The sequence below is a fragment of the Durio zibethinus genome, chromosome 14 (genome assembly GCF_047325235.1).
Source record: "Durio zibethinus cultivar Kanyao isolate XHJ-2024 chromosome 14, ASM4732523v1, whole genome shotgun sequence".
Lineage (NCBI taxonomy): Eukaryota > Viridiplantae > Streptophyta > Magnoliopsida > Malvales > Malvaceae > Durio > Durio zibethinus.
The window spans coordinates 6,238,854-6,266,322 of NC_143175.1; the positions used below are offsets into that span (position 1 = coordinate 6,238,854).

At 28.4% G+C, this 27,469-nt stretch overlaps 3 protein-coding genes and 1 pseudogene across 6 annotated transcripts; 3 read left to right on the forward strand and 1 right to left on the reverse strand.

Annotated features, from left to right (window-relative positions):
* Window positions 1–7,295: 7,295 nt before the first annotated feature.
* On the forward strand, window positions 7,296–9,230 carry LOC111295297 (basic leucine zipper/W2 domain protein). Its single transcript, XM_089742883.1, has 3 exons — window positions 7,296–7,477; window positions 7,585–7,739; window positions 8,914–9,230. The coding sequence occupies exons 1-2, from the start codon at window positions 7,411–7,413 to the stop codon at window positions 7,734–7,736; spliced, it is 219 nt and encodes a 72-aa protein (XP_089599009.1). The 5' UTR covers window positions 7,296–7,410; the 3' UTR covers window positions 7,737–7,739; window positions 8,914–9,230.
* A 2,909-nt stretch (window positions 9,231–12,139) lies between these two features.
* LOC111293769 (uncharacterized) lies at window positions 12,140–19,433 on the forward strand. Its single transcript, XM_022886698.2, has 8 exons — window positions 12,140–12,252; window positions 12,889–12,912; window positions 13,630–13,735; window positions 13,850–13,918; window positions 14,484–14,977; window positions 16,586–16,847; window positions 18,529–18,737; window positions 19,139–19,433. Exons 1-8 carry the CDS (start codon window positions 12,248–12,250, stop codon window positions 19,203–19,205), a joined length of 1,236 nt encoding a protein of 411 aa, XP_022742433.2. The 5' UTR covers window positions 12,140–12,247; the 3' UTR covers window positions 19,206–19,433.
* Window positions 19,434–20,251: 818 nt separating this feature from the next.
* LOC111294458 (large ribosomal subunit protein uL24z pseudogene) lies at window positions 20,252–20,838 on the forward strand (annotated as a pseudogene). Its single transcript, XR_016327452.1, has one exon. The product of XR_016327452.1 is annotated as a large ribosomal subunit protein uL24z pseudogene (transcript).
* An 880-nt stretch (window positions 20,839–21,718) lies between these two features.
* Window positions 21,719–26,405, reverse strand: LOC111295138 (adenine phosphoribosyltransferase-like protein, putative (DUF2358)). Of its 3 annotated transcripts, none has more exons than XM_089743335.1 (7): window positions 26,062–26,405; window positions 25,833–25,942; window positions 25,608–25,673; window positions 24,819–24,901; window positions 23,482–23,528; window positions 22,381–22,459; window positions 21,719–22,295 (listed from the first exon to the last, which is right to left on the reverse strand). In XM_089743335.1, exons 1-7 carry the CDS (start codon window positions 26,268–26,270, stop codon window positions 22,254–22,256), a joined length of 636 nt encoding a protein of 211 aa, XP_089599461.1. In that variant the 5' UTR covers window positions 26,271–26,405; the 3' UTR covers window positions 21,719–22,253. The 3 variants fall into 3 exon arrangements, with proteins under 3 accessions (XP_089599461.1, XP_089599462.1, XP_022744251.1); XM_089743336.1 differs by having other exon boundaries at window positions 21,719–22,261; window positions 22,356–22,459; window positions 26,062–26,404; XM_022888516.2 differs by having other exon boundaries at window positions 21,741–22,261; window positions 26,062–26,394.
* Between the last annotated feature and the right edge of the window lie 1,064 nt (window positions 26,406–27,469).

The window sequence follows — 27,469 nt, forward strand, 5'->3', positions numbered from 1 at the left end:
AGGAATCTTGCGTTTTATCATTTTTTATTTTATTAGTAGATGATTTTTTTTTTAAGTTTCTAATTTATTTTTAAATTTTTTATTGAATTACATAATTAGTTGAAGAAATATTACGTTTTTAAATTTTTTTTAATTTATAAATTTTAAGTGTCAATTATAATAATATGTTAATTAATTTAAGGGATAATTGATAATAAATGAAATTTTATTTGTACAACCATATTGACAATTAAATTTATTCATTTTTTTACAATTATTATCTTGAGATATATAATGAATTTTATTTGAAATTCAATTAGTACAATGAAATATATTATATTATACACCATCATGAAATTTTTACACTTCATATTGATGGGAGTTAAAAAATTTGTCACATATCTCATAAGATTGTATTAATTTAATATAATAATTAGATACAGATGTGGCAACACTCTAATTTCATCCATAAATTTTTAAAATTTTAATTTTTTTGTAAAATAATACTTACTAAATATTATCAATAATTTAAGATTAATATTGTTCGATATTTTTTGTTTTTTGTTATTCGTTATTTATTATCGTTATATATTTTTTGTTTTTATTTTATTTTTTTTTAAGTAACAATAACAAAAAATACAAACAAGTTTGGTAACAGGATTGTGTTACTAAAAACAATGTTTCCATTTTTGAAGTTAATTAGGGAAGAAAAATATTGGCTATTCTTTTTTTTTCTCTAACTTTATTTAGGTAAGTGGAGAGTTTTTTCCCACACAAGGATATTTTAAAATTTTTATTCCCTAAATAGAGTAGTTTTAAACTTATTTCTTTAAATGAGGTACATTAGCTCCATGTCACATATTTTGACAAAATGCACTCCACATCAACATCTCTTTTCTTCAATCTTGTTCCTTCTGATTCTGGTTCTTCTCTGCAAGGCTGTAATTGCTTGTTTTTTTTTTTTTTTTAAATCATTCTCACAATGTCAAAATCTTATCAAATAATAATAATAAATAAATTAGTTATAGTTACAATTAATCAGAAGTCAAGTTGGATCAGATCTTATAAGAAATAATTTTTTTTAATTTTTTTTTAATTTATAAAATTTAAAATTGAAATCTTATTTAAGGAGAATCTAATTCTTTATTACTCCTAAACTTGTTTTCATTTTTATTTTCTTTTTATGTTATGATTTTTGGTTCTTTTATAAACAATTTTTCCAAATTTAAAAATGCAAGTAGATATGATATTCGGTAATAATAGACCACCCCTCTATTCACTTTGTTTTTTGTTTTTAAACTATTGACTTGTTAATTTAGTACAGCATTCAATAAATAGATGTAAATTAAATCGTGCTGCTTGTTCCTACTTTGTTTCTTTTATTAGTAGATGGTTGGTTTAAATGTCAAAAAAGTATATATATATATATATATATATATCTATTTATATATATATATATATATTATGTATGTATATATATTTTTTATTATTTGATTTTGAATCGATTAAATGATTGTGAAAAAATAATTTTTTATAAATTCGATCGATATAATATAAATAAATTTATTTAAATCAATTAAAAAATAATATATTGGATAAAATTTAAAAACTTTTTATCTTTAAATAAGAATATTATATTTTAAAAAAATGGGTTTTCAAATTATGAATGTAAAAATATTTAAAATTTATGAACTCAATAAAATTTAAACATGTAATATTTTTTTAAGTGAGTTAAATAAAGAAGCGTTTGAGTTGAAAACAAATTAAAATTAAAAAAAAATAAAAGGAGAATATAAAGAGGGAGAATGTTGTCTATTTTGAGAGATTTGACATTTGTCTAACGAAGGTAAAAAACGAGAAACACATTTCCATCCTTAGAAAAAAAATAATTAAATATAAAATTTTACACCCATAACTTATTAGAAAAAAATTTTTTTTTTCTATTTTGGATTTTAGTTAGATATATTGTGGTATCACACGACCCAACCTTTGGGCAGACTAGCGTATTAAGCCAGAAAATTCTCGTCGAAAACGTCCAAGATTGCCTAACAAAAGCACGTGCATTGCACACAAAAAGAATCAATAATCAAAGCATACTTTCTCCTTCCCAATTTGCTTGTTCTTGTTTGATTTTTCTTTTAAAAAACTCAACTTTAACCAATGTTTTTTTAATAATCAGATTGATAATTGTTTCATTTTTTTCGACAAACTTATATCTTATAATCAATGTTAAATATATAAAAGATTGATTTGTCATGATAATTTGTATATATATATAATAGCTTTTCAAACTACAAATAGGAGTATTTTATTTATAATTTTATAATTAATTAATTATAAAAGAATTATATAATAATTTATCATTTAAAAATGTAAACTTTACATAAATTTTTTATAAGCCCTACACATATTGAATTATAAAGGATGATAACTAAGATTAGGCCAAACCTAAGTACAATATTAAGTTTTTTTTTTAATATACAAATTTAATTAATTAATTTTTTTTAGTTTAAAACTTTCGATATTGATAATCACTTTAAGTCTTAATTAATTCGAAATCGAACAGAATCGAATCTCATAAAAAAAAAAAAATCTTTCAATTTTTATTTTTCATTCATAAAATTTAAAATCAAAAATTTATTTTTAAAAAATCAAACTTTTTATCATTCAAATCAATAAATATTAATAATTTATTTAATAATGCGAAAGTATCCTCATATCTCCTTTCCAAGTCTCCCACCAACCCCCTCTCAGAGGTATCATATTGTCATCATTAAAATCAGTCAATATTGGCATTCCACTTGGGAGTTAGATGTGATGCAATTTGATGAATCTTTGTCTATTTCTGACTTATTACATTAAAAAATCAATTAAGTCTGGCCAAACCTCTACTTTCAAATCTTCAATTAATTTTTTATTTTTGCAAAATACAAAACTATGAAATAGAGAAGTGTGGACCTCAATCTCATTGGGTTTCTCAAAAATAGATAATTGATATTTATAATTATTTCCTAAAGTCACTCTTAAAATTAATTTAATTCTTTATATATAACATGGAATTTCATCCAACTTTTATTGTTGTCTTTTTTTTTTTAAAGGAACTATAAAAGCAACTAACACATTTGAGGTTTTAAAATTTAAAAAATTATGTTTTTTAAATGATAAATTATTGATTTTACATTTATTTATATATAAAAAACAATTAATATCAAATTTGATATTATCTTTTAATAATTTGCTTATTTCTAATCCATTGGATTTTCTTTGTGCTATTAACTTTTTTCTATACGAAATTTTTAATATGTAAAAAACGTAGCACTAAAAAGTGAATAATTAAAAAAAAAAACCCTAAATTAAGCATTGATAATGCTTGAATGTTTATAATGGATCCTTTCATTTTCAAATATTACTTTCTAGTTTCTAAATTTAGGTAATTCAATAAATAAGTGAAATATTAATTTTATTTTTCTATATTTAAAGTAGTAAATTTTGAATTTTAATAATTAAAATTAAAATTTTAATAATTTATCAATAAATCACACAGTTGTTTATTTTTTTCAAGGGTAAATCACACAATTGTTAATTAAAAAATGTTTGTTCATTTTGACGAGTTGATAATTTATTGTCTGAATTCATATTGGATTGTCTGATTCATAACTAAATAAAACAACTTGTTGTAAATATGTTTTTAATTGTTGGAAAAAAAAAAGCCAATATTCAAGTGAGACAGGTGAGAGGAGCAGTCACAAGTAATGTCGAAATTTTCAGTTAAGGATGGCTGCTCAAAATTTCCAACTTTCTTTCAACATTTAAGCAGTCCCGACTCCCTACTAATGCCGATGTTATGAATCCAACAAAGTCAAACCACAACTGCCTAAATTGCAACTCCGGGAGCACCAAAATCACCAACTACTCTGAATCCAAAATATTATTTATTCACTCAACTAAAAATCCATTAAAAATAATATTGTTCGAATTAAGTTGGATTGGTTTTTTTATTTAATTTGATTTAAATTTAAATAATAAATATTTTATTAGATTCAAATCAATTTTTTTAAAAAAATTGAATCAAATTATATTTTAAATTATACATTTTTTAATGAATGAATACAATTTAATCCGAATAAGATTCACATAATTTAATATATCTAATATATTATATTACAACATATAAAGTTATATGATAAAAATTATTTATGTGAACACTTAGGTGAATAGTTTCTTTTTTTGATACATTAGAAATTTTCAAAATTTTTTTAATAATGACACATAAAATATTTTTTAATTTTAGGCTATTTATCAAATATATATATTTAAATTTTATTTAATTATCTAAAACTTTTAAAATTTAAATAAATGACCACTTCTTATGTATTATTTTGTTATCCAAATATATCTACATGGATAATTTTTAAATTGTTAGTAACAAAATTTAATTTAGATATATTATTTTTTAGGATTTTTTAATAATCTAAATATATATCTTTTTAAATTTAAAAATCTCATAGATATATTACCCTCTAAAATTGATTTATAAGATAATTACAATTAATCAATTATTTAAATTCAAAACAAAAATCTTTGAAAATTTGAAAAGTTTGTACAAATTTTGAATTCAAAAATATAAATTTAGAATTTATCTTTCTTTTTAAAATTTAGCCAAATTTTAAGAATATAATATATATATATATATATTCATCATACATTTTAAATACATATCTCCACTAAAATTGATTAGATTTGTCTTTCATTATTTTGAATTTGAAAGACAAGTTTTAATTTTTTAATTTCCTTATCATTAGATTATTATCGTTTTCAACTCTGCATATAAAATAGCAATGGAAGGTGTCAATAAAAATTTAATAAAATTTTTTTATTGTTTCACTCATAATCAAAATCACCCATCATTTTTTTGTTTGAAAAAAAAATGTAATTTGTAACTATATTACTTGTATGTTTGTGAAATAATCAATTGATTTATGTTTTATTGAATGATTCATCAGAAATTTTAAAAATTCAATTGTCTAAGGTAAGAGTGAAAGACTAAGGATTTTTTTTTATATATACATTTATCTTTATATCAATGTCATTTTACTATAAATTAAGCGATAATTTGATAATTAATAGCAACCAAACAACAAGGTATCCTATTAAATATAATATAAATGGCCGTTCAAGTTTTACTTTGAACAAAAGTTTGTAATTTTCTATACTTCATTTTCAACAAAGTCATAACACTCATTTTATTTATAAAAAAAATTGAGATAAGCCGCAATTCAATTTAATTTTTTTATTTTTTTAATATTATTTATCGTTTATTTTAAATTTTATCAAAATTTTAACTAAAAATTAATTTTTATTATGATTTGATATCTTAATTGTATTATTTATATTTTATATATGTTTTGAATACGTAAATAATTAAATAATATTTATTTATATTTTTATTAATATTTAAATAAAATAAAAATAATATGTGCACCACACGAATTGTAAACTAATTTTTAAATATAAGACTTTATATTAATTAAAATACCCTAACTGAACCACTATCGTTCTTTGCCCAAAATCCAATTATGACAGTACTGCCAACGATTTTTTTCTTTCATTTGTGGTTTGGGCTTTAGCCCGATTTTCAGATTTTATTTTTTTAGAGTTTGACCCATAATAAAATTAAAAGATTGCGTGGGGTTACTTTCTTATATGTACTCGTTAGTTTAAGTTCACGCCAAAGAAAAAAAAGAATGATTTTTGAATTATAATGAATTATTTGATATAATATTTAAATTTTAAAAATTTTAGTATGATATTTGAACTATAAATATATTAATTAATATAGTATTTCAATAATTACTTACATATCACATATTATTATTTAAAATTAATTATGTTAGAATTATTATATTAAATATCATATTAAATATTTTATTATAATTTAAAAGTTATTCATAATATTAAAAAAAAAACTTGCTAAATATTTTGCAATTAATTGATAAATTTAATTATATTAATAGGAAATGCTTCTTATGAATCAATTATGTGTAACTAATTAAAAAATATATCTTTACAATAATCATTCAATTTACCTATGAATATCTATAACTTTTTCTATAAAAGTATAAAACAACTTGAATGAAAAAGAAAAGTTGAAATAAACAAATAAATATTAAAACTAAAACTTTATTTAAAAATTTTCGATTAAATAAATTGGTTTTTAATTCGTAAAAGTACATTAATCAAATGAATATAAAAAATATTAATCATAATTCATTAAAAAATTCATATTCATAAAAGAAATTTAACATTAATTTTCATTATAATATTTTGTTGAGTAGTTGACCAGTGTCGGAATCTGATATGATATCGTAGGGCAACGACCGATAATGGAGAAAGAAATAATAATAAAAATGAATGCGATGAATTCAATTGAAATTTAAAGGATTGAACGGGATTTGGAGTGAGCAAAAAATTATCATCCCTATTCACATGCTTTGTTACAGCTGATTTTCATTATAATGCACTCTTAGTTGAGTCGACACATAAGAATATATATATATATATATTTATAAAAACAATAGAGAAATTTTCTTAAGTCTTGGTATGTCGTTACAATGCATTCTTACATGCTCTCTTCTACTTCAAAAATATCGAAATTATAGTTTTTTATTAGAAGTGTAAATGATATATTAGTATTCGTAAGTTATTTGAATTTAATTTGAAAAAAATTTAAATTTAGTTTTATTATTATCGAGTCGAACTCGAGTAACTCGATTCAACAATCGAGTCGAGTTTGAATTTTTTTATATCCGATTCAAGTAACTCGCGAGCATAATCGAACTTTTATATTTAAATATTTTTTATTATTTTAATTAATAAAATATCTCAAATTCGAGTTCGAATTCGGATACAAGTAATTAAACTTTTATCGAATATAAGAATCGATATTATTTTTACATATTGATCGAACTTAATCAAGCGAACTCGAATAATTCGATTTTGATCACGAATCGAACTCAAACTAAAAAAATAAAATTTGATCAAATTCGAACTGAATATTAAATGACAAATTGAGAATCGTGCTCGAACTTTTCACTATATTGACTCGACTTGATTATACTCTTATTCTCCACCCTTCCCCCAACCTCCCACTAGAACGTGATCGAAAATACCAAATATCACAATGGACTTAACAAGCTGAATTGGGTCCTAATGAACCTTTGGACTACTGGACTTATGTAATGGGCTTACTAAGTAACTTAACTAATTATCACACAAATTGCATAGGAATTGGATACAGAGATAGATTCGCTAAAAAAACAGAGTTGTTTTGTAGTAATTTTTTTGTCCAAATATTGAGTTTATAATTTGTTTATTTACCTATTTTTGTGGGAGACGGTGAAAACTGAAAAGCTTTGAGAAATCAGAAAGTAAATGGCTAGAGAGAAAAAAAGCCCTGGTTTAAAGATCCTCTGGCTCTGGACCTTCGGCACCGCCGCCAGTTAGCTCTCTTTCTCATTTAAAAAAAAAAAAAAACTTATCTTTTTCTCTTCAAATGTTTATAAATTTTGCATGAATGTAACCCCCCCCCTTTTTTTTTTCTTGCAGTTTTGGTTACAAATGTGGTGAGGACTAGACTGAGAGACATGGAGCAAATGATGAATTCTCAACAACAGCAACAAGAAGGCGCTATTCCTGATGCAGTTATAGTTGACACCTCGCCAGAGTCTAATGAGGGAATTGTTAGAGAAGTTAAATGATAGGTTTGATTTTCATTTCCATTCCTTGTTGTTTTCTTTTTGGCTTTTTTAAGCTTCGTTTTTTGTCAAGTATAGAGTACAGGTTTTTGTGAAATGGGTTTCGAATTGGGGTTCAATTCATGGTTTCTTTTGATGCATTGTTGAACTTTATGAATGTGTTCCATGTGTTTGTTGAAATGTTTAACTGAATTATTCCGTTTATTAATTGGGTTGGCAGGAAGCCCTGGAAACTCTTTTTGATAGTTTTCAAGTTTCATTGTGGTTAATTTTAGGAAACAAATCAAGCTAAGTTTAGTTGTTTGATAAAAATTTTTTAAATTTTAAATGTTATAAATAATATTAAAACATATATAAATAATTTATCAATATATTTTAAAAATAAATCCTTAATGGTTATTCTCATTTTCAATTTTCTGCCACAGCTCCTTTGTTATCTAAGTACATATTTTATTATTAATTTTAATTGACCGTTACAATAATTAATCTCACATTTATCGTTATTTTTAATCTCATAAGAATCAATCTCACTGCATATGCAAATGAACCCTAAACCATGAAAATAGGAGTACGATAAGTCTACTTCACGTTGGTGGTTATGAAATTACTTGCATTGCTTGTTAGTTTTATTCCTTTGTCTGTAGTTCTGAGTTTTGCGTCAACTTGTTGTTTGAGCTTATAACATATAAAGAAATAAAATATAGCCAAAGGATAGTTTGATGTAATCATTTGCATTCATAGAATCCAAAATCTGTTGATAATTTGGCCACAAAACCATAGTGGTTAGTCAAGGGATTAATCTAGACTTGATAATTTACGAAATGATAATATAATACGAATACGATAAAAAATAAGATATAAATATGATGCAGTTTAACATTTTAATAATAATTATTAATGGGTTTAATAAAACAAAAAAATTATATTTTATGTTTTTGGATCGATCAAAATTATAATATAATTTTCACATAAAATACAATACGAATACACGAATTATAATTTTTTATACGATATGGATACATGATTCGCCAGATTAATCTGCTTTATGTCTTTTTTCCGGTTAGAGTGTGCTTTGGATGCCTCCTGTTTTTGCAGTCTAGTATTTACTGTAGACCCTATGCATATGACAATTGTAAGTAGTTCTTGTCATATTCTTCACCATTCCAACTATGGGTTGCAGATCTCGCAGATTTTCCACATGAACTTCACCTCAGCTGTGAAAGTGCACCACTCTTTGCCCATTGACCTTGGAATTAGTAACTATTAACATAGAGCTGAGGGTGCAATTTTGAATAAAAATTTCCTCATCAAAGTGAAGGAATAGTTGATCACTTCTGATGGGTGAAAATTCTTGTTTTAGCAAGGCTGAATTATGACCTTGTTCACTTTTGTTGTTCTAGTGCTATGATTTTATTATAGAGAGTATTGTCAGTTTAAAAGGTGTAATGAATACTGATTGATGATAGCTTTAATGCTGATTTTGAAAGTTAATCCTAACATCATCCGCAGCAGGGCATTTGGCTGTTGAGAATTATAGGAAAATATTTAATATGATTTTTGAATTTAAAATATATCTAATATGATAAATGAATTATAAATTTATCAAGTAATATGATATTTGAAAAATTATTTATTAATCATATGTTATTATTTAAAATTAATTATATTAAAGGTAAATATCACATTAATTAAAAAAATACATAATTTTAATAACATGTTAAAAATTTTTAAAATTTAAAAATTATATTAAACATTTCACTAATTAAAGGATTACTTCAAAACATTAACCTTTGAACCAAAGGATTGAAAAGAAAGAGTTAAATTAAGTCAGAGAGAAGAAAATGAGGCTGTCTTGGTGATAAAGTCCACTGGAACCAGTGTGCTACACATCGCTATTTGAAATTGGGAAGTCTGGGCACATGATCAACGTGCACATTGGACGTGCGCCTATACCTACTCTATTGATATCATTGATTGCTTTTTGGCAGTTGTTGCATTGTGGACTATAACGTTTTAAACGATGCAAAATCTTATGAATTTAGGTTCTATACCACTGTCACGATTTCTAATAGATTGTAGACAGTTGTGTTTCTGGTACATGAGCTAGCATCAGGGCATTTCACTTGTGTCCTGAGTTGAAATACAAGGCCATCGGGGGGAAAAAAGAACTATTTTAATCCTATTTCACAGCTACACTTAGGTCAACTTTTCAAGCCAAAGTGTTATGTTTACCATTTGGTGCCAGATGTGTACGGTTTCATAAATTGGCGTATTTCAGTTAGATGCGTGACAAAAGGGGATTGTGGAGCTGAGAAAGGAAAAAAATTTGTGATTTCCAGTCAACATTTCAGCTTCACTAATCTTATTAAAACCGGAATCTTATTAAAACCGGTTATTTCATTTCCAAACGGTTTGCTATCAAATGAAATTAAATGATAACGAAAATTTTTAAGTAAGCTACATTTATTTTTCAATACTCTTAATGATTGGTATTTTATACAAGCAAGCAAAGAGGTTCCTTCTTGTTTTACGTGGTTTAGTCTTTAAATTTTATTTGATAAAAAGGATGAAAAAGAAGTAAAATTTGATAATTTAATGATTAAAACTTATAATTATTTTTTTATTTTGTAACTTAATCATTGAATTAATAAATATTCTATTCTTATTTCTTTTTATCCTTTCTATCAAATAAACCCAAGGGATAAGCCTCTCAAAAGTCTAGACAGCCCCCACAAGGTGATTTCCGAATAAGTTCTAATTATTAGAGCTAGATTTTTACTTTATTCTTTTTATAACTTTATTCAGTTCATTCTAACACTTATCATCTTTTTTTTTGCAATCACTTTTTTGGGTATAATTGAGTATTTATTTCAAATAATAAAAAAAAATTCCTTTATATCTTGTGTTGCTCACGATTAATGTAAATTAATGTCATGATTGATGTATAAAATAATAGATAAAATAAAATAATAATTATTTTATATTATATTTAGTTTGTATTTAAAAAAATGATAAGATTATAAAAAAATTAATTATTCTTTTAATATAATATGATTCAACTCTTTTAAAATAAAGATGATTATTTTTAATTCATAAGATTAAACTTATATATTTTATTATATTTTAAAAAATTATATTAATAATTTAAATTATGTAAAACTTTAAGAAAATATAATTTTGATCTATAAATAAAATTATCTTATTTTAATCATTGTATTTATTAAACATAATATAAGATTATATTACTTAATTTAATTTAATTATATTCATAATATTGTTTATTTTATCATGTCACGTTTGATGTATTAGATGTTGGATATGATAAGATGATAATTATTTTATATTATATTTGATTTATCTAAAAAAATAATAGAATTACAAGACTGATTAATCATCCTATAATGATTCAATCATCTTAAAGTAGAAAAATTATTTTTAATATATAAAATTGAACTTATATATCTCATTATATCTTTAAAAGTTATATCAATAATTTAAATTATATAAATTTTGAAAAATTTTAATTTTAATTAATAAATAAATTATTTTATCATAATTATTGCACACATCAAATATAAAAATAAAATGATATTATTGAATTTAATCTTAATCATAATATTATCTTATCTTATCATATCATAATCTTGTATATCGAACATATCCTAAAAATCTTGTATATTATGATAATATTTGATGGATAAGATAGAGTGATAATCATTTTATATTATATTTAATTTGTATTTAAAAAAAATAGATATGATTACAAAAAATATTAATCATCCTCTTAATATAGGATGATTCAATACTTTTTACTTAGAGTTGATTATTTTTAATCTATAAAATTACACTTACATGTTCTATTATATATTTAAAAATTATATCAATTATTTAAATTATATTTGTATAAATTAAAAAAAAATAAATTTAATCAATAAATAAATTTAATTTTTACACACATTAAACAGAAGATAAGATGATATTATTTAATTTAATATTTTTATAATATTATTTTATTTTATCTTATCATAATCTTATATATAAAATATATCTATATACACATATCTCAGGGAGATAAGATTGGGTACTTAAAATCTTTTCAACTTTTTTTAAACTTAAATGTCCAGCTCTAAATATAGAAAAGGATTTCAAATTAATTTTTATTTAATTTATCTGTAAAATATATTTACAATTATAAAATAATAGTATTAAATATTTTTAATATTTTAATAGTAATAAAAAAATGAACGAGGTAAACTTAATTCAAATTAATTTTTTGAATGTATTTATCATCAGATGATTAATCTTTCTCTCTCATACTTTATTTACAAATATTTGTATTTGGTAAAAAAAAAAAAAATTATTCATAATTTAAAATTATAAAATCTTTGTCCAAAATTATTCTTTCCATCTCTCTCTTTCTTTTAGCTTTTTCTGTTTCTCTCTCTCTTCTCTCAAGAATCTCCCAAATCCAAGAGAGACTTTCCTCTCCTCCGATCCTTTCTTCGTCTTGGTTTATGAGGTACTCTCTCTCTCTCTCTATCTCTTTCTGGATCTTTAATTTTCTTTTTTTAATCAGAGATCTATGGTTTTTATTTTCGCTAAACCAAATCGATTCGCTTTTTATTGATCTTTGTTTCATAATATTGGGATTTTCTTAAAAATATTATTTTTTTTCCTGTTATTTGTCTTTGGTTTGTAAAGTTCTTGATTTGATCATTTCTAAATAAATCAATTAAATAGCAAAAAAAAAAAAAAAACTTTGTGATTAGTTTTTTCGATTTTAGGCTTTTCTTGTTGTGAAGAGAAAAATAAGTTATTTTGCAAGAATTTTCATTTCTTGATTCGTTGTTTATATATATATATATATCTTGGATTTTTTGGGAAGCTCTTTTTAGAATTTTTTTTTTTGAGGTATTGTGATAAAGCTTTTTTTTTTTTTTAATTTTGATTCTGGTATTATTTAAAAAAAAAAAAAACTGTCTTTTTCTTTGAGATTTGAATCTTTGATTATTAAACTAATATAAAAAATATATTTACTTGGGCCTTAACCGATATATACGCAATTCTTTTCTAATATATGTTCAATTTTAATTTTTGATCTCTCACTAATTGATTTCAATGTTTGCGCCTTTGATCTTGGCGTGCACATCTGCAGCTCGAAGGAGAAACCCACTCTTGGGTAAGTTATTTTTCATCCCAATTTCTTAATGGTATTTGATCTGATATTGTAAAAGATAGTAATAAACTAGAGTATCTGTAATGCTTAGTATTTTGAGTAGTTGATGTCAGTTACATCACATATACAATGAACTTTGGAAGTAATAAGCCGAAGTTCACGTCCTTTGGCTGCAATTTTCTCGGTCTCCTTGTCTATAAACCTTTTTATGCTGTTACGTTCTAGAAATGAACTATTCTTCATTTTTACTCGAAATTAATAATGGTATGATCTTCGTGCAGTCTGTCTTATTGCTTAGAGCTTGTTACTTGATTTATAAGTAGGGAAAGTTTGGTCTTTCTGCTAGACATCTTCGTGTTATTTTTTATATATAAAAAAAAAAAAAATTCTGTACCTTTCAATTTTTTCCCTTTAAGTAAATTTGATTTCATTATTCTATAATTCAGGGTTATGTCTTAAGTATTTGTTTTCATAACTGTGGGATGTTTAAAGTACCTTGATAAAATAGGAACTTGTTTTTTCATTTATAGTTTAGATTGTGGCTGATGCTGAAAAATTTTCTGTTTGACTTCTCAAACTCAATTCATTGGACTGAGTGCTATCTTGCCTTTGAAAAACCGCTGTGCTAACAATATGTGTGAGAACCTTAAAGTGTGTATTTCAGATGTTCTTTTATATTAATTTTAATTCGTGCATAATTTCCATTTATCTGTTGTGCAGCGGCACGCGGATTAAGACCCGCAAACGGAATATTGCTGCGCCCCTGGACCCTGCAGCATTTGCTGATGCAGTGGTCCAGATCTATTTGGATAATGTTGGTGATCTGGTAAATATCATAATGCAAAGTTTACATATTTTTAATCTTGGTTTAAACTCAAGCATGATTCTGACTTCTAGTTCGTTATCTTGTGCTTGCTGATCAAACACTTGCTTCATGCAGGAACTTGTTGCCAAGAACATTGAATCTTCAGACCTCAACTTCTCAAGATACGGTGACACCTTCTTTGAGGTAAACTTCTTGCTTTTATATGGAAATATTAACGTTTTGGTATTTTCCTTTCAAGGGCAAACATTGGATTGCCCTCTGCTATTTCATTGTATCTTTAAATCAGCATTAAGAACTGTGATCTACTGGAAAAATAGATATAGGAAGCATATGCATGCTAGGTGGTTATTGGGTTGACTTTTGAGGCTAACATTTGATCTACCTACCGTGCATGGCTAGAGTTTTGAACTCAGCATCCTGTTTCTAAGTAACATTTGGTACTGGTAAAGACAATATTCTTAGCAAAAATCTTTTTCGCTAAACTTGATTATGGACTTATGGTGTTTCTCCTTTAATTGCCTATGTACATTTACCTTCTCACTTTTTTTTCACACATAGAATTAACTAATTTTGCATAAGAAAGGTCTAGTAATCCTTCTTTTAAAAAAATTAAAGCCAGATATTCCTGAAGTTTGACCAAAATTTGAAGTTCTTCAAATCTCTGTGGTTCTGATTGTCTGCTTCCTCCCTTTTCCCCTTTTGAAACTTGGTTATACTGCTTTGGAGCGATCTAAATTGGCAATTGCAGGTTGTTTTCACTGGAGGCCGCACACAACCAGGCACAATTAAACCTGATGAGGGTGAGCGACACCCTTACTCTATAATAGAGTGTGAGGCTAAACGCGAAGCCATTTTGCCATCTGTGATCTACGTACAGAAAATCTTGCGCCGAAAGCCTTTTTTGATAAAGAATCTTGAAAATGTTATGCGAAGATTCTTGCAGTCATTGGAGCTTTTTGAGGAAAATGAAAGGAAGAAGCTCGCAATTTTCACTGCACTTGCCTTCTCCCAGAAACTATCAGGGCTGCCACCTGAGACTGTATTCCAGCCACTGCTCAAGGATAATCTTGTGGGAAAAGGGCTAGTTCTTTCATTCATAACAGACTTCTTCAAGGAGTATCTGGTGGATAATAGCCTTGAGGATTTAATTTCCATTCTGAAGCGAGGGAAAATGGAGGACAATCTCATGGACTTCTTCCCTTCCGCAAAGCGATCTGCTGAAGGTTTCTCTGAGCATTTCACGTAAGTTTTCTGTTTAGAGATAGAGGAATTGTGTCATTTATAATTTTCATGCTTGTCCTGATTTCTGAGACTATCATTGACACTTCTTCTGGAGTTGGAGAAATTCTTAATATTATTGATAATTGATCTACATTAGGTTTCCTAATTTACACTAGAGTTGGAAGTCAACAGTTTTGTTTTTTGGTGAAAGAGGATCATCCCTTTGTTGGGTTTGACATTTGGTGAATTGTACTTGACTTTGGTTCTCTAGTGAAATTTGGGAGAACAAAAGTAGAGACTTAAAGAATAAGATTGCCAGTATATAATTTAACTTGTGGCATAGTTTTTATTTGTCAAAACAAGTTTTTGCATGTCTTTGACAATATCAGTGGTAGGCTCGAGAAATGTTAAATGTGTTAATAACTTGATTCTTATTCATAATTGGCTTAGATAATTGAACCTTTCTTGATTTTGGGTTTCATGTGATTAAGTACATATGTTTTTCTAATAACATTGTGACTTGGCTGTTCGAGAAATATTGAATTATGGTGTGTTGGTATGCAGAATAATGGAAAGGATAGAATATGTATCATCATTTGAGATAAGCTAGTGGATGGGATTAAATGATATTATCCTATCCTATGCTTAGTTTGTGCTAGATTGAGACTAGGATAGGATAATTTGTTTATCCTATACCATATTTTATCTATACAGATTGAGGTTATAATACGAAGATTTTTGTCATTGATGAAAATTACCGTTCCTTAAAATTTATAATTTTATGGTTTTGGATATAATTTAAACCTATAATTTTGACCATTAAAAGCTAGATTGATTTTTCAAAAAAAAAAAAAGTTTTATTTTATCAAACAATGTATATTCATTCCAGTTTCCCCTTTGTTGTTTACTTTTTACTTTTCTTTTTCCTTTTTTCTTCCCTTGATATTGAGGCTAGCTGCCGGATAGGGAGGGTTGTCTGGATGGCTAGATCTGGCCCTTCATTATGGCGGTTGGAACCATCCAATGGCATGAGAGGGCCAAGGGCCAGATTTGGTCGCTCACGGAATTGATCTAGTGCAAGGAGCTCCTTTTCGGTCTCTCCTTTGCCAAGTCTGATGCAAAAAGACTCCATCCCCCTTGTCACGACCTAAAACCTTGCCAGTGGTGGTGGTGGCAAAGGGAAGCAAGATAAGAAATGATGGGAAAAATAAAATAGAAGAAAAGAGAAAAAAAAAGTGGCATTTAGGTTAGCCAACCAAGTAATCTCATGTGGCACTTTATATTGGTTTAAGTCAAGTTTTTTTATGCAACTTTTAGGGGTAAAATAGATAATATGAAAATGCCAATCATCCTATACTATTAATCCTTCCATTTTCAAAGTATTATGTTATCCTATACTAGAAGGATGATTCATCCTATTTGCAGTTCCATCCTTTCTTTTGAGTGAATTCAAAACAAGGCATGGGATGAGTTTCTTATATCTATTCATCATCTAGAACACCTCATGGTATTGTTACAATGTGTGGTTGTATATTTTGATTTGCGAGTGAATTCAAGCTGTGTCTTTCTATATGTCATGCTTCTTGACTGGTTTGAAACTTATTCATGTCTAATTATGTTGATTTTCAGCAAGGAAGGGTTGGTGCCCTTGGTTGAATACCATGAGAAAAAAATATTTGAGGTAAAACTGAAGGAAATGAAGTCTGCTCTGACAACCCAGATAGCAGAGGAATCTGATATATCTGAAGTAATTGAAACTGTCAAACAACTTGTTAAAGATGCTAAATTACCTGATATTGAGGTTGTACGAATTCTGTGGGATGTATTAATGGATGCTGTTAAGTGGTCTGGAAAGAACCAGCAGCAGAATGCCAATTCAGCTTTGCGACAGGTAATAAATTTTCTGTTGATATTTATTTCCCTGACCCTTTTTCAATGGAAACCCAATGTATCATAGGAGATCAGGCACATAGCAACATAATAACCTAATGTTCCAAACCCTAATAATCTGATGCATGCCTGGTCTTTGTCTACACAAAAATGAAATAAATCTATCGGTATCAAACATTATTGAAAACAGGTTCATAATCACTAGGTTGTGCATTCAGGAAATTACTTTATTCCACATTTGTTGCAAATATGTAAGAAAATTATTTTTAAAAAAAAAAGCACCATAAAGGGGGTGCTAACTGCAACCTAGGTGCAAAATGACAGTAAACCGTGTTGTAAAATGTCTTGCAACTTGTAAAGATTCTGTAATATCATATGATCTACTGATGGTTCGTGAACTATAGAGTGCTCATACTTTTGATCTGTGCCTTTTTGCTTTGTCCTCTTTTTTCTGGTTAAATATAATTTGTGTTGCATGTTTGGAGATGTGGACGCAGCTGACTTTCACAGTGACTGATGCATATTTTACTTTCTCCTTTGATTTAATTTATTTGATGAAGGAGTCGTGTTGGGTGGGTAATTAGAAGGGGTGGGGGTAAGAAAAACAACCTGCTTATGATGAAACAATATTTTGGATGTCAATTCCTTTACTTCAATTGGCTTCAGGTAAGAAACTTGGGTGGCTGACTTCCTGAGACTGCAATCTAAGGAAGAAGGTTAGGGGAGAATTGATTCTTATACACATATTTTGACCAATTAAAGAATTTGTTTTCATTTAGATTGCTGAGTACTAGTACATTCTAGGTTGGTTGTTACATGAATTGATAACATTTTTAGTTGTATTTCACATCTTGTAATTCTACAGTTTAATATCATTGGTTTGATATGTGTTAGTGCCTGGTCATAGCTCTTTTATATTGACCACTTTCTGTTCATTGTTTTTTGACTTCTGCTGAACTTGGTTATCTCACTTCATTGATATTCCTCTTTCTAATTAGAGACAGTAGTGGTCAGCATGCGTGGTTTAGTTCCTTTCTTAGTGTTTTCCCGGAAATTTATTTGATTTGTTCTGGAGGTTGGATGGATACCTGGTTTAAATTTGTGTAATAGTAATCATTTTGCTGAATTTTATGTATCTGTTTACGTTCTGTGAAGCTTCTGAAGTAAACCCTTTTTTTTTTTTTGAAAAGCATTCTAAAGTAGAAGTCTTGGCTCAAATTGATTTTCTTTTCATAGACATCTTCCCAAACTTTGATTATGTTCTACTTGAATGCATAACTATCTGATCTGAACATAAGTTCAACATTTATCTTTTCCCACATATGTCAAATTTCTATATGCAACCCTGCCCCATTAAATTCTCTTACTAGCCCTTTTTTTTAGACACCTGCCCGGACTTTGATTATGTTCTACATGAATGCATTACTATCTGACCTTTGCATAAGTTCAACAGTTATTCATTCCCACATATGGCAATTTTCTACTGTCCGCTTTAAATTCTAAAACTTGCCCCTTTAGCGGTGCATAATTAAAGTTGATGTAGTTTTGCTAGATTCAAATTGCTTTCTAGAATAAATAACTTGTTAGGAATTTTTGGATAACTATATATTAAATTATTAGTTGTCATTTTGAGAATAAATGATGGACTAAGGTGTTAATTGATAGATGTTTTCTTGATAAAGGTCCAAACATGGGCAAAACTGTTAAATTCCTTCTGCACCAGTGGCAAACTTGAGCTTGAGCTTATATATAAAGTTCAGATGCAATGCTATGAGGATGCAAAATTGATGAAGCTGTTCCCTGAGATTGTGAGGTCTCTGTATGACCAGGATGTCCTTGCAGAAGACACCATTCTTCACTGGTTCCGGAGAGGAACAAACCTAAAGGGCAGGTATGCTTTCATTTCATGTTTGCTGTCATATCATTGAGAAGTATGATGTATCATCAATGGTTCTGCTTAGCACTTGAATGACTGGTAGGAACATATGGTAACGAATCAGAGTACTGAATTCCCACTTTTTTGAGTTCGAAGGTTCAGTGCTTTTCTTTTGTTCATTATTTTTATGTGAAAATGAAGGCTAGGCCAATTTCTATATTATCTAAACCCACTAGTTGAGGTCATAACCAAGTAAATAATCATAATTATTACTGTCCTTTTCTCATTCTGAAACCCTAGCTTATATTACATTACTTTTATTTTTTTTTCTACCGAATTTCTTTCCTTAACTGATATTACATTCCTTACTTTTTGTTTCTGTATCATCTTATAGAATATACTGTAAATTATCGCAGGCAAACGTTTGTGAAGGCACTGGAGCCCTTTGTGAAGTGGCTGGAGGAAGCAGAGGAAGAGGAATAAGCCCGCCAACAATAATGGCGTGATCACTTTGAAAAGAAATTGTGATCGATGTTGTACTTGTTCCTTGTTTTATTAGCTATATATATCTGTTACTGAGAATTAACTCATAATTGCGAGATCCTTTGATATTTGGTGTGCCTGTTAAAAAAAAACATGTGATGCTAAGATTGCTGGATCAGTATTTGCAAATAAACAATGTTGCTTTGCACGTGGTTGTGGTTCAGATCACTATATTTCTTGGTATATCTGAAATTGAACTTTGACTGTTTTTTATGATCAGAACATCCATTTGCATAGACAGGGAAATCAATTAGCGAGTGTCCCTTGTGTAATTTGCTTTAGAGATCCATATGCACGAGATTGTATAATTTACTATAGATTTTGCTGTGCATGCATATGTTACTCTGGCACCGTTTTTCACATTGTTCCTTTGAAAATAAATCTTGGAAGCAGTATACTTGACTCAAGTAAGATCCAAACCATCTTCAACAATAAGATCCAACATCTCTTGCCTATTAACCATACTACATGCATTGTCAATGGCAAGAGAGGAAATCTTGTTCTCAATGCCACATTCTTTCAATATACTACAAATTTTAATCACACGCATCATTTGCAAAGTTCGGCAATGGAGCACGAGAAATATTCAAAATTTTGCTATTTTACTCCCTGTTGGTCCTCATTAGCATAATGTGCAGAAAGGCATAGGTTGTCTCATTTTTTGAGCATGAGGTCCAAAAATCATAAGTTAAACAATTTCTACTCCAACAGAGTAATGGTAATGAAAAATGGGTTTACTAGGAGATAAATTGTTAGCATGTGGATAATCTATAACCTAATTTTGGTTTTAAATCTTAAAAAAAGAAAATCCAGAATTTCAGCAGGTAATCTGAAACAAAAGCATTGACTTCAAATCCCAAATCCTCTGTACAAATTTTAAATTATATTGATGGTCAAGTATTAATAATGTAAAACAAGAAATAATTTCCATTATAAAAATATTTCAAAATTAGAAAATAATAATAATAATAAATCCGCATACAAACTAAGCCAAAAAAAAAAAAAAAAAGAGAGCCAGACTCGCTCACCCTCACCCTTAAAATCTCGAAAATCCTAATCATCATTTCCATCCTGCGGCCGACTCAGAGAAGAGAGAACGCAAAAATGAAATGGGCGCGCCACTTTCCTCCGACCTTCGCTCCAAATACAACTTCCGGTCCATGCAGGTTCGCAAGGACGACGAGGTCCAAGTGGTCCGCGGAACTTACAAAGGGCCTGAAGGGAAAGTGGTTGAAGTCTACCGTCGCAAATGGGTCATAAACGTGGAGCGAATCAGTCGTGAGAAAGTCAATGGGTCAACTGTTAACGTGGGCATCAACCCTTGGAAGGTTGTGATTACGAAGCTGAGGCTGGATAAGGACCGGAAGAGTTTGTTGAATAAGAAGGCGAAAGGAAGGGCCGCCGCTGATAAAGATAAGGGTACTAAGTTTACTGCTGAGGATATTATGCAGAGCGTTGACTAAGTGAAAGAGGTTTCTTTTTTTTTTGTAATTTATAATTTCATATGGGATATCTAGACTTCATTGTAACAACTTTTTGATGGTTGAATGTTACTTTCTAAATTTTCTGCTAATTGTTTACTTTCTTTTGGGTGTTTCTATTTTGTATTAATGCTGTGTTTGAATTGAGGTGATGAACCAATTTATTTTGTGATGTTTGGTACTTATTGTTGTGTTCTGTTGAAATTAAGTGTTTTTCTATAGGGCAATTTCAAGTCTCTAATTTTTGTCTTGTTGGTTTAATCCCAGAACATCAAGAACCGTATAGCAAAAAATGTTGTGTCAAGAACATCGAGTCTTTCTATGTCTTGTTGGTTTAATCCAAATGTTGTGCTTGTGTGATTTTTGGTCTGTTGAGTTCTGTTGAAATTAAGTTATTTATTTATTTATGCCAATAATTAGCTAATTGGCCAATTTCAAGTCTTTCTGATATCTATGTCTTGTTGTTTTAATCCCGAAACATCAAGAACCATATAGCACAAAATTCCTATGAGAATGTTGGCTTTGGATCACATAGATGAGTTTTGATTGAAGTGGCAATTAGTTTACTTCTAACTGCAAGTTTTGTGTTTGATAATTATACCTGGATATAGATGTAAAAATTCTTGTATAAATATTTGTATTGTGTAAAACATAATGTCAAATAGGGATGTAATCAATTTCGAGTCGATGCAGTATTAAACTTGAGCTCGATTCAAAATTTGAAGTTTGAAACTCAACTCGAATTAGATCAAATTTTATTTTTTTAACTCAAACTCGACTCGAGATAAAAATCAAATTATTCGAACTCGCTTGATTAAGTTCGATTAACATATAAATAATGAACCAAAAACAGGCACCAAAGAACAGACACCAAAGGTTGAAAATGAAAAAACAAAAAAAGAGGTGATATACTCTTTGGTGTCTGTTCTTTAGCAATTCTTGGCTCATTATTTGATATACTTTCTTTTTTTAGCAATTTTGTTCTCAACAGTTAAGGATGATTTAGTACAATATACATTGACATGAAAATGCATCGTGTCTGGCTGATTTAGCTGTATCTTGTTACTGACTCTGTTACCTCAACCATGCAATATTTTGACCGTCAAGATCACAGCTAATAATCCCAACAAGAAAAATTGGAATATCCATACATGTCACAATATAGCATGATTTATCTTAGGAGAGGAACTATGTCTGAACCATTGATCAACTTTGTCCGACTTGCTTTAAGAGTAACATTTGAATTCATAATTTAATTTAATTGATTCATATAATCATTCTTAAAAAATATTATTTAACAAGTCTAAAATTTAAATTCCAATATATATAACTCTTTCACTTTGCTTTAGAAATCCTACCGGAAACTGATACTCACATTAATGATACTTTATAGCAACTTGATTTTTTGTGGTCTGTACATTATGCTCAATAATTTGGCCTTCCAAAACGAGGGGTGAATATCTGACCAATTGCTTCGAGTGCAGAGACATTCCAACTCTCAGCATGTCTAACAATCTGAAAAGAAAATCAAAGAAAACAACCATAAATGCTGACATTCATGGCATGCACAAAATATAAGTTAAAAAAAAAAAAAAAAAAACCCACTGACACAGTAAAGAAAGCTTTTATCTTACGGTAAACTTCTCATCCAATTCATAAAAAGTGCTTCCATCAATTGAAATAAGAGGCCTCCATGGAAGCTTCAGGTAGGTTCTGCAAATAAGATATACAACTAACTCTAAGTGACAAAAATAATGCCCGAAGATATCCAAGAAATTGACTCAAGCAAATATGTAATTCTAAAATATTCTTAAACCATGAGAAACCAACAATTGCTTGTGGAAAAGAATAGGCAACTGAAAAGCAATTTCACTCAATCCATGCTTAGATTCTTTCATAAAGGGATCAACTGAAGATTTATGTATTCTGGAACCACAGTTCCTCATTCCCCTAAAAAAGGATTAATAGGAAAAGAACCTTAAGTTGAAAAAAGTCTCAACATGACCTTGTCCTAACAAAAAGCATCGCATGAAATATCTCTACCACACAGCTACTTGTGTAACAAGTGATTTATTGATGTAGTAGCTATTAAAACACACACACACACAGAGATGCACAGAAGAAAGGAATTTTTTCACAAATTCATTTTTCCAGGCCAAACTTAAGAGTTCCATTTCAATAAATAGCTGCCAGACCAAATTCTGAGGGAGACATTAAGGCATAACACACGAGAAAATAACTTGACTAGATAATGAGGTTTGCTGTTTATTGCCTTGCGTTATTGGCTTATTGATATATTGAAGTTTAGCACATCAATGAAGCATTTCATGCGGCCCCCATCTCTTTCATCTTTTTAAGCATTTTAAGCTAAATTATTTTTTTAATCAAGAGTCACTTAAACTTGTTGCTTTTATTGTTAAATACCTCGAGGAGGTATCAGAAAAACTAAGTCCCTCCAGGAGGCATCAGGACAGCTAACCGAAATTGTTTTGGTTTTATGCAGCAAAAAATATCTTTCTTTTGTTTCGATACAGCTCAAATGGTAGTATCTAAGCAAGTGAAGGTTGCAGAGTAAAGTGTGAAAATAAACTGCTCTCTAATGACAGAAGAATAACTTCAATTTTCAAGTAACTTCAAATTCTAGTTCTTAAGCAACCTCAGTTTCCTTCAGTGATTCAGACAATTGGAATATTTGACCATGAATCACAGCCAAACTGATACAAGATAAAGATCACCTTAATCTCCAAGTTGCCAGCACAAAATTCATTTCCGTGTTGACACCCTGCATATAAAGACAAATTATTAGCTACTATCCAAAATCGTTGAAATCAAAATAGGTTTTGGTCACAGAAAAAACGTTGGGAGAGGGAGCCAAGGAAGCAATGTAATAATGCAAAAAATAATAGATCTGTTCTTCTGCCAATCTTTTTGTTTCTGTTAAGGGTTGGGAGTTACCTGACAGTATAAAATCACAATGCCTTCTCGAAGAGACATATTTTAAACACTTATGTAGCATCCTTCTCTCTTGAATAATGAAAACCTATTATATGTGTTATGTGCTTAGGGCTCCTTGATATCCATTTGATAAGTTGAAAATGCTGAAGGTGGTTCAGCAAGTGTGAATCTTGGCTATTAAACATAAATGTACCTTCAGAAACCAAGCTCAACTCCAGGATCTTAAATGGTAATGGTTCTGCCTATGCATTGAGGAAAGAAGGTAGACCCTTTGGAAGGCCTGAAACAAGGCAAGTTGTTACAGGTCTATTCTAGGTGTGAACTTTTGGCAGCCTATATTAGATGGCATGAAACTGAATTTCACTTATAAAATATCTTCATAAAGAATGACTGAGTAGAAAGAGGAAACTACCCTGTCAGCAAGAATGGTTCTTTTCCTCTAATTCTAAAGCATCTAATTAGTAAATTCTTAAACACCTAATCTAAATATACCATAAAACACAATAGAAACCACTAAAAATGTTTTACACCTGAGGCAAAAAAAAGTTTAATATGCAAAATCCTTTCCTCAATTATAGGAGAAACAATCCATATATTATCCTCCTAAATAGTTTGTTTCTCTACCCCGTTGGCCAAATGCCAAGTCATGGAGGCTTCCTTTTTTAAGGGAGGAAGCACCAAAGCAAACAAACATATACAAGCCCGTGAAATAAATGAAACGGCAGTACGTTGAATTGGTAAATATTTACTGAACAGACTCTGTTCCTGGGATGCTGTATCATGTATGAATATCATTTTGTGGATGAAGATGTATTAACATCCGAAAATGGGTTCTAGAACCACCTATTTAAGACACTAAGTTTAGACTCATGAAATAGCGCAAATCCTTCTATCCTATAAATTATCTCCAATAAATATCATCCACTCCATCTTTTCATAAGAAATCAGGACTAAACCGCATGGTATCTCAACCACAGGCTCAAAAGAAGCCACTTGCTTTAAAATGAATTAAATGTAAACAATCTTTTATAAAGAGAGTTATGTTCATACTACTAAATTACAGAAGTTCATTCCCACATCTAGCTAAAGTCAATTTAATTCATAGAGAATGATATACCTTCTCAATCTTTTGTAATCCAATTGAAGGGCGGTCAAAGAAAGGAACAAGCAATTTCAAGTTGCGAGAATATAACTCCTTACCTGAATTACCAAAGACCATAGATATTGTAGATATTATTTAAGTTTAAGATAGTCCAAACTATTTTTTTAGACAAAGGAAGCATCAAATATTAGCATGTAATAGCATCATGCATGAACATTAGAGTGAGATGACAAGTAGCATTATATTAATTGGTAATTCTACTGTCACAAGATTAAACATCAAGAGATGACAATAAACTGATTTTATTGGCGGTTTATGTTACCTCTTAAGGAGAAAATTTGCCTTTTATTGGAGTTCAAGTGCCTCGTACAAAAGTTTTCATATATTTCCTACAAAAGATAAGTTATATTTCTTCCCGGCTTTTCTTATATCTCAGTATAGAAAAAGATGTCAATAAAACATAAACTAGAAAATAGAAACAGCTAAATTAGATCCAAATAAGTCTGACTATATGGGAAAAATCCTCCCCAAAGACCAACAAAGGAGAGAACAATATCCAGCATGATGAGATAGTAAAAGTGGTCGAATGATGCTACATGATTGAGGTTGAATGCCAAGTAAAAGACAAAAACAAGAAACTAGAGGGATAAAATTTTCATAGTTATTTTCTATAGTCAAAAGTAGGGTCATATCAGAAAAGGAATTGAGTTCGGAAAGGACATTACAAGTACTATACACCTGCACAACATGATAGATACAGCAATATAAATCCCTTTTCTGATGTATTACTCTGATGCATCTAACCTCGGAATCTAATAGTTGGATCCTCAAAGATACAATCTTCAGCATAAATTGCAGAAGTGAAATTCCCTATATCCAGATGAAAGAAAAGGAAAAAAAAATCAAATAGATGTTTTCAAAAACAGTAAGTAGCATGCCATATCCGATAAATGATTAACAGACATATCTTGAGATGAAATGAAAATAAGCATTTTTGAGAAAAAATTAATTAAAAAATCAAGAGGATACCTGTAACAAAGTAAGCATTTTCATAATCAGATTCGAGGATCCTTAAAACATCAGCAACATCAGAAACTGAAATTCCATCTCTGTCTCTAGTGTTCGGTTCGTCATCAACTCTTCAAAAGATTTAGATAACAAACAAAATTATCAGATCATTTAAACTTCATAAGTTAGTTTTTTTTTCTTTTCCAGCTTTTTCTCAGTAATCAAACAGAAAAAAAAAAAAGTTAGTTACCTGTCTTTGGTGGAAGAGGGAAAGAGTCTTAGCAACTCTGTGACACCACTCACTGCCAGTCTTAAAAGCTGAGGAGTTTTGGTTTTATTTTCATTTTCCGGTGTAACAGAGCAGCACCGTGCGCCGTGGACCCTCTGTAAATTTAACGGTGATTGAGTGGTCGTCCGGTTGAGATGTGGAATCAGATTTGGACAACAAATTCCCGCCATTTCTAACTAAACCTTCCCTCTTACTCTCTTTATCTGCTTTTTTCTTCAAAAAAATATTGCTAATTGTTTGAAATTTAAATCGTTGGAAGCAATATTTTATCCTCTGCATCTCTTAGATTGTCCACTAAAAATACGCCACGTCGCGAATATGCATGACAATTATAGACTCAACATGGTACAGACTCGACTTTTGCAATTACGTTTTGTTGATTTGTAACTTCGATTTGGGTTAGAATAAGGGATAAATGGGTAATTTTATTTAGGGATAAAAAAATCAAGAAAATCGAAAATCCGTAATATACAATTCAATATGAATCAATTTTTTTTTATTTGATTGGAATCAAATTTTTTTTTATTTGATTGGAATCAAATTTTAATATTAAATATATATATATTAAGTTTAGATTATATTTAGATTAGTAAGTGAAAAAAAAAATCAAACTGAACTGAATTATATATATTTTAATTTTTATATATATTTTAAATTTTTATAAAATAAAAATAATAATTGTATATCAAATTTTATTTAAATATATTAAAATAGTATATAAAAATTAAAAAAATTTAAAATTTAAAAATCCATAGATTGAATAATAAAATTCAATTCGAAAAAGAATGAAAGTTTTGTTTAAATTCAATTTTATAATATTATATAATATATAAAAAAAATCAAATCAAATCCGATTCAAACCGTTATTAGTTTTAAAATTTTAAATTCAATTTAGTTTGATTTTATCATTGGTTGAATTTTTTTTATTTTATTTTTATTTTTGGTAATTTTTTGAAAAAAATTAACAAAAATTATTATCTATTATTTTCTAATAACAACAAAAATAAATAAAAGAATAACATGTGAACCATAAAATGAAATTTATAATAGTGAGAAAATTGCCTTCAATCCAACAAGAACACAAGAAAAAAAAAAACTCGCTTTTTTTTCTTCGCTCAAAACAAGGAAAAAATTTAGAAAGAAAGAATTAACTCTTTGCCTTCTGGAATTTTAGATATTAATAATTTTCATATTTAATCATTTTATTTTAAATTCATAATTGATTTTTTAATTTAATATATTTCCATCAAAAACATTTTTTTCTCTTTAAAAAGTGGTTTATGATTATTTTTTTTTATTTCCGTCTTTAAGTTAACTAGAATTAGACCGCACTAAGTTGCAGGATTATTTTTTATTTTTTTTAATTATG

Excerpts from the sequence above, each read along its gene's own strand:
- LOC111295297 (XM_089742883.1), top strand. The coding sequence starts at position 7,411 with ATGGCTAGAGAGAAAAAAAGCCCTGGTTTAAAGATCCTCTGGCTCTGG. Across the intron at positions 7,478-7,584 it reads GACCTTCGGCACCGCCGCCA|TTTTGGTTACAAATGTGGTG; the intron begins GTTAGCTCTCTT and ends TTTTTCTTGCAG.
- LOC111293769 (XM_022886698.2), top strand. Across the intron at positions 12,913-13,629 it reads AAGGAGAAACCCACTCTTGG|CGGCACGCGGATTAAGACCC; the intron begins GTAAGTTATTTT and ends TCTGTTGTGCAG. Across the intron at positions 13,919-14,483 it reads ACGGTGACACCTTCTTTGAG|GTTGTTTTCACTGGAGGCCG; the intron begins GTAAACTTCTTG and ends TGGCAATTGCAG.
- LOC111295138 (XM_022888516.2), bottom strand. The coding sequence starts at position 26,270 with ATGGCGGGAATTTGTTGTCCAAATCTGATTCCACATCTCAACCGGACG. Across the intron at positions 25,943-26,061 it reads CCCTCTTCCACCAAAGACAG|AGTTGATGACGAACCGAACA; the intron begins GTAACTAACTTT and ends AATCTTTTGAAG. Across the intron at positions 23,529-24,818 it reads GATTACAAAAGATTGAGAAG|GGTGTCAACACGGAAATGAA; the intron begins GTATATCATTCT and ends CTTTATATGCAG.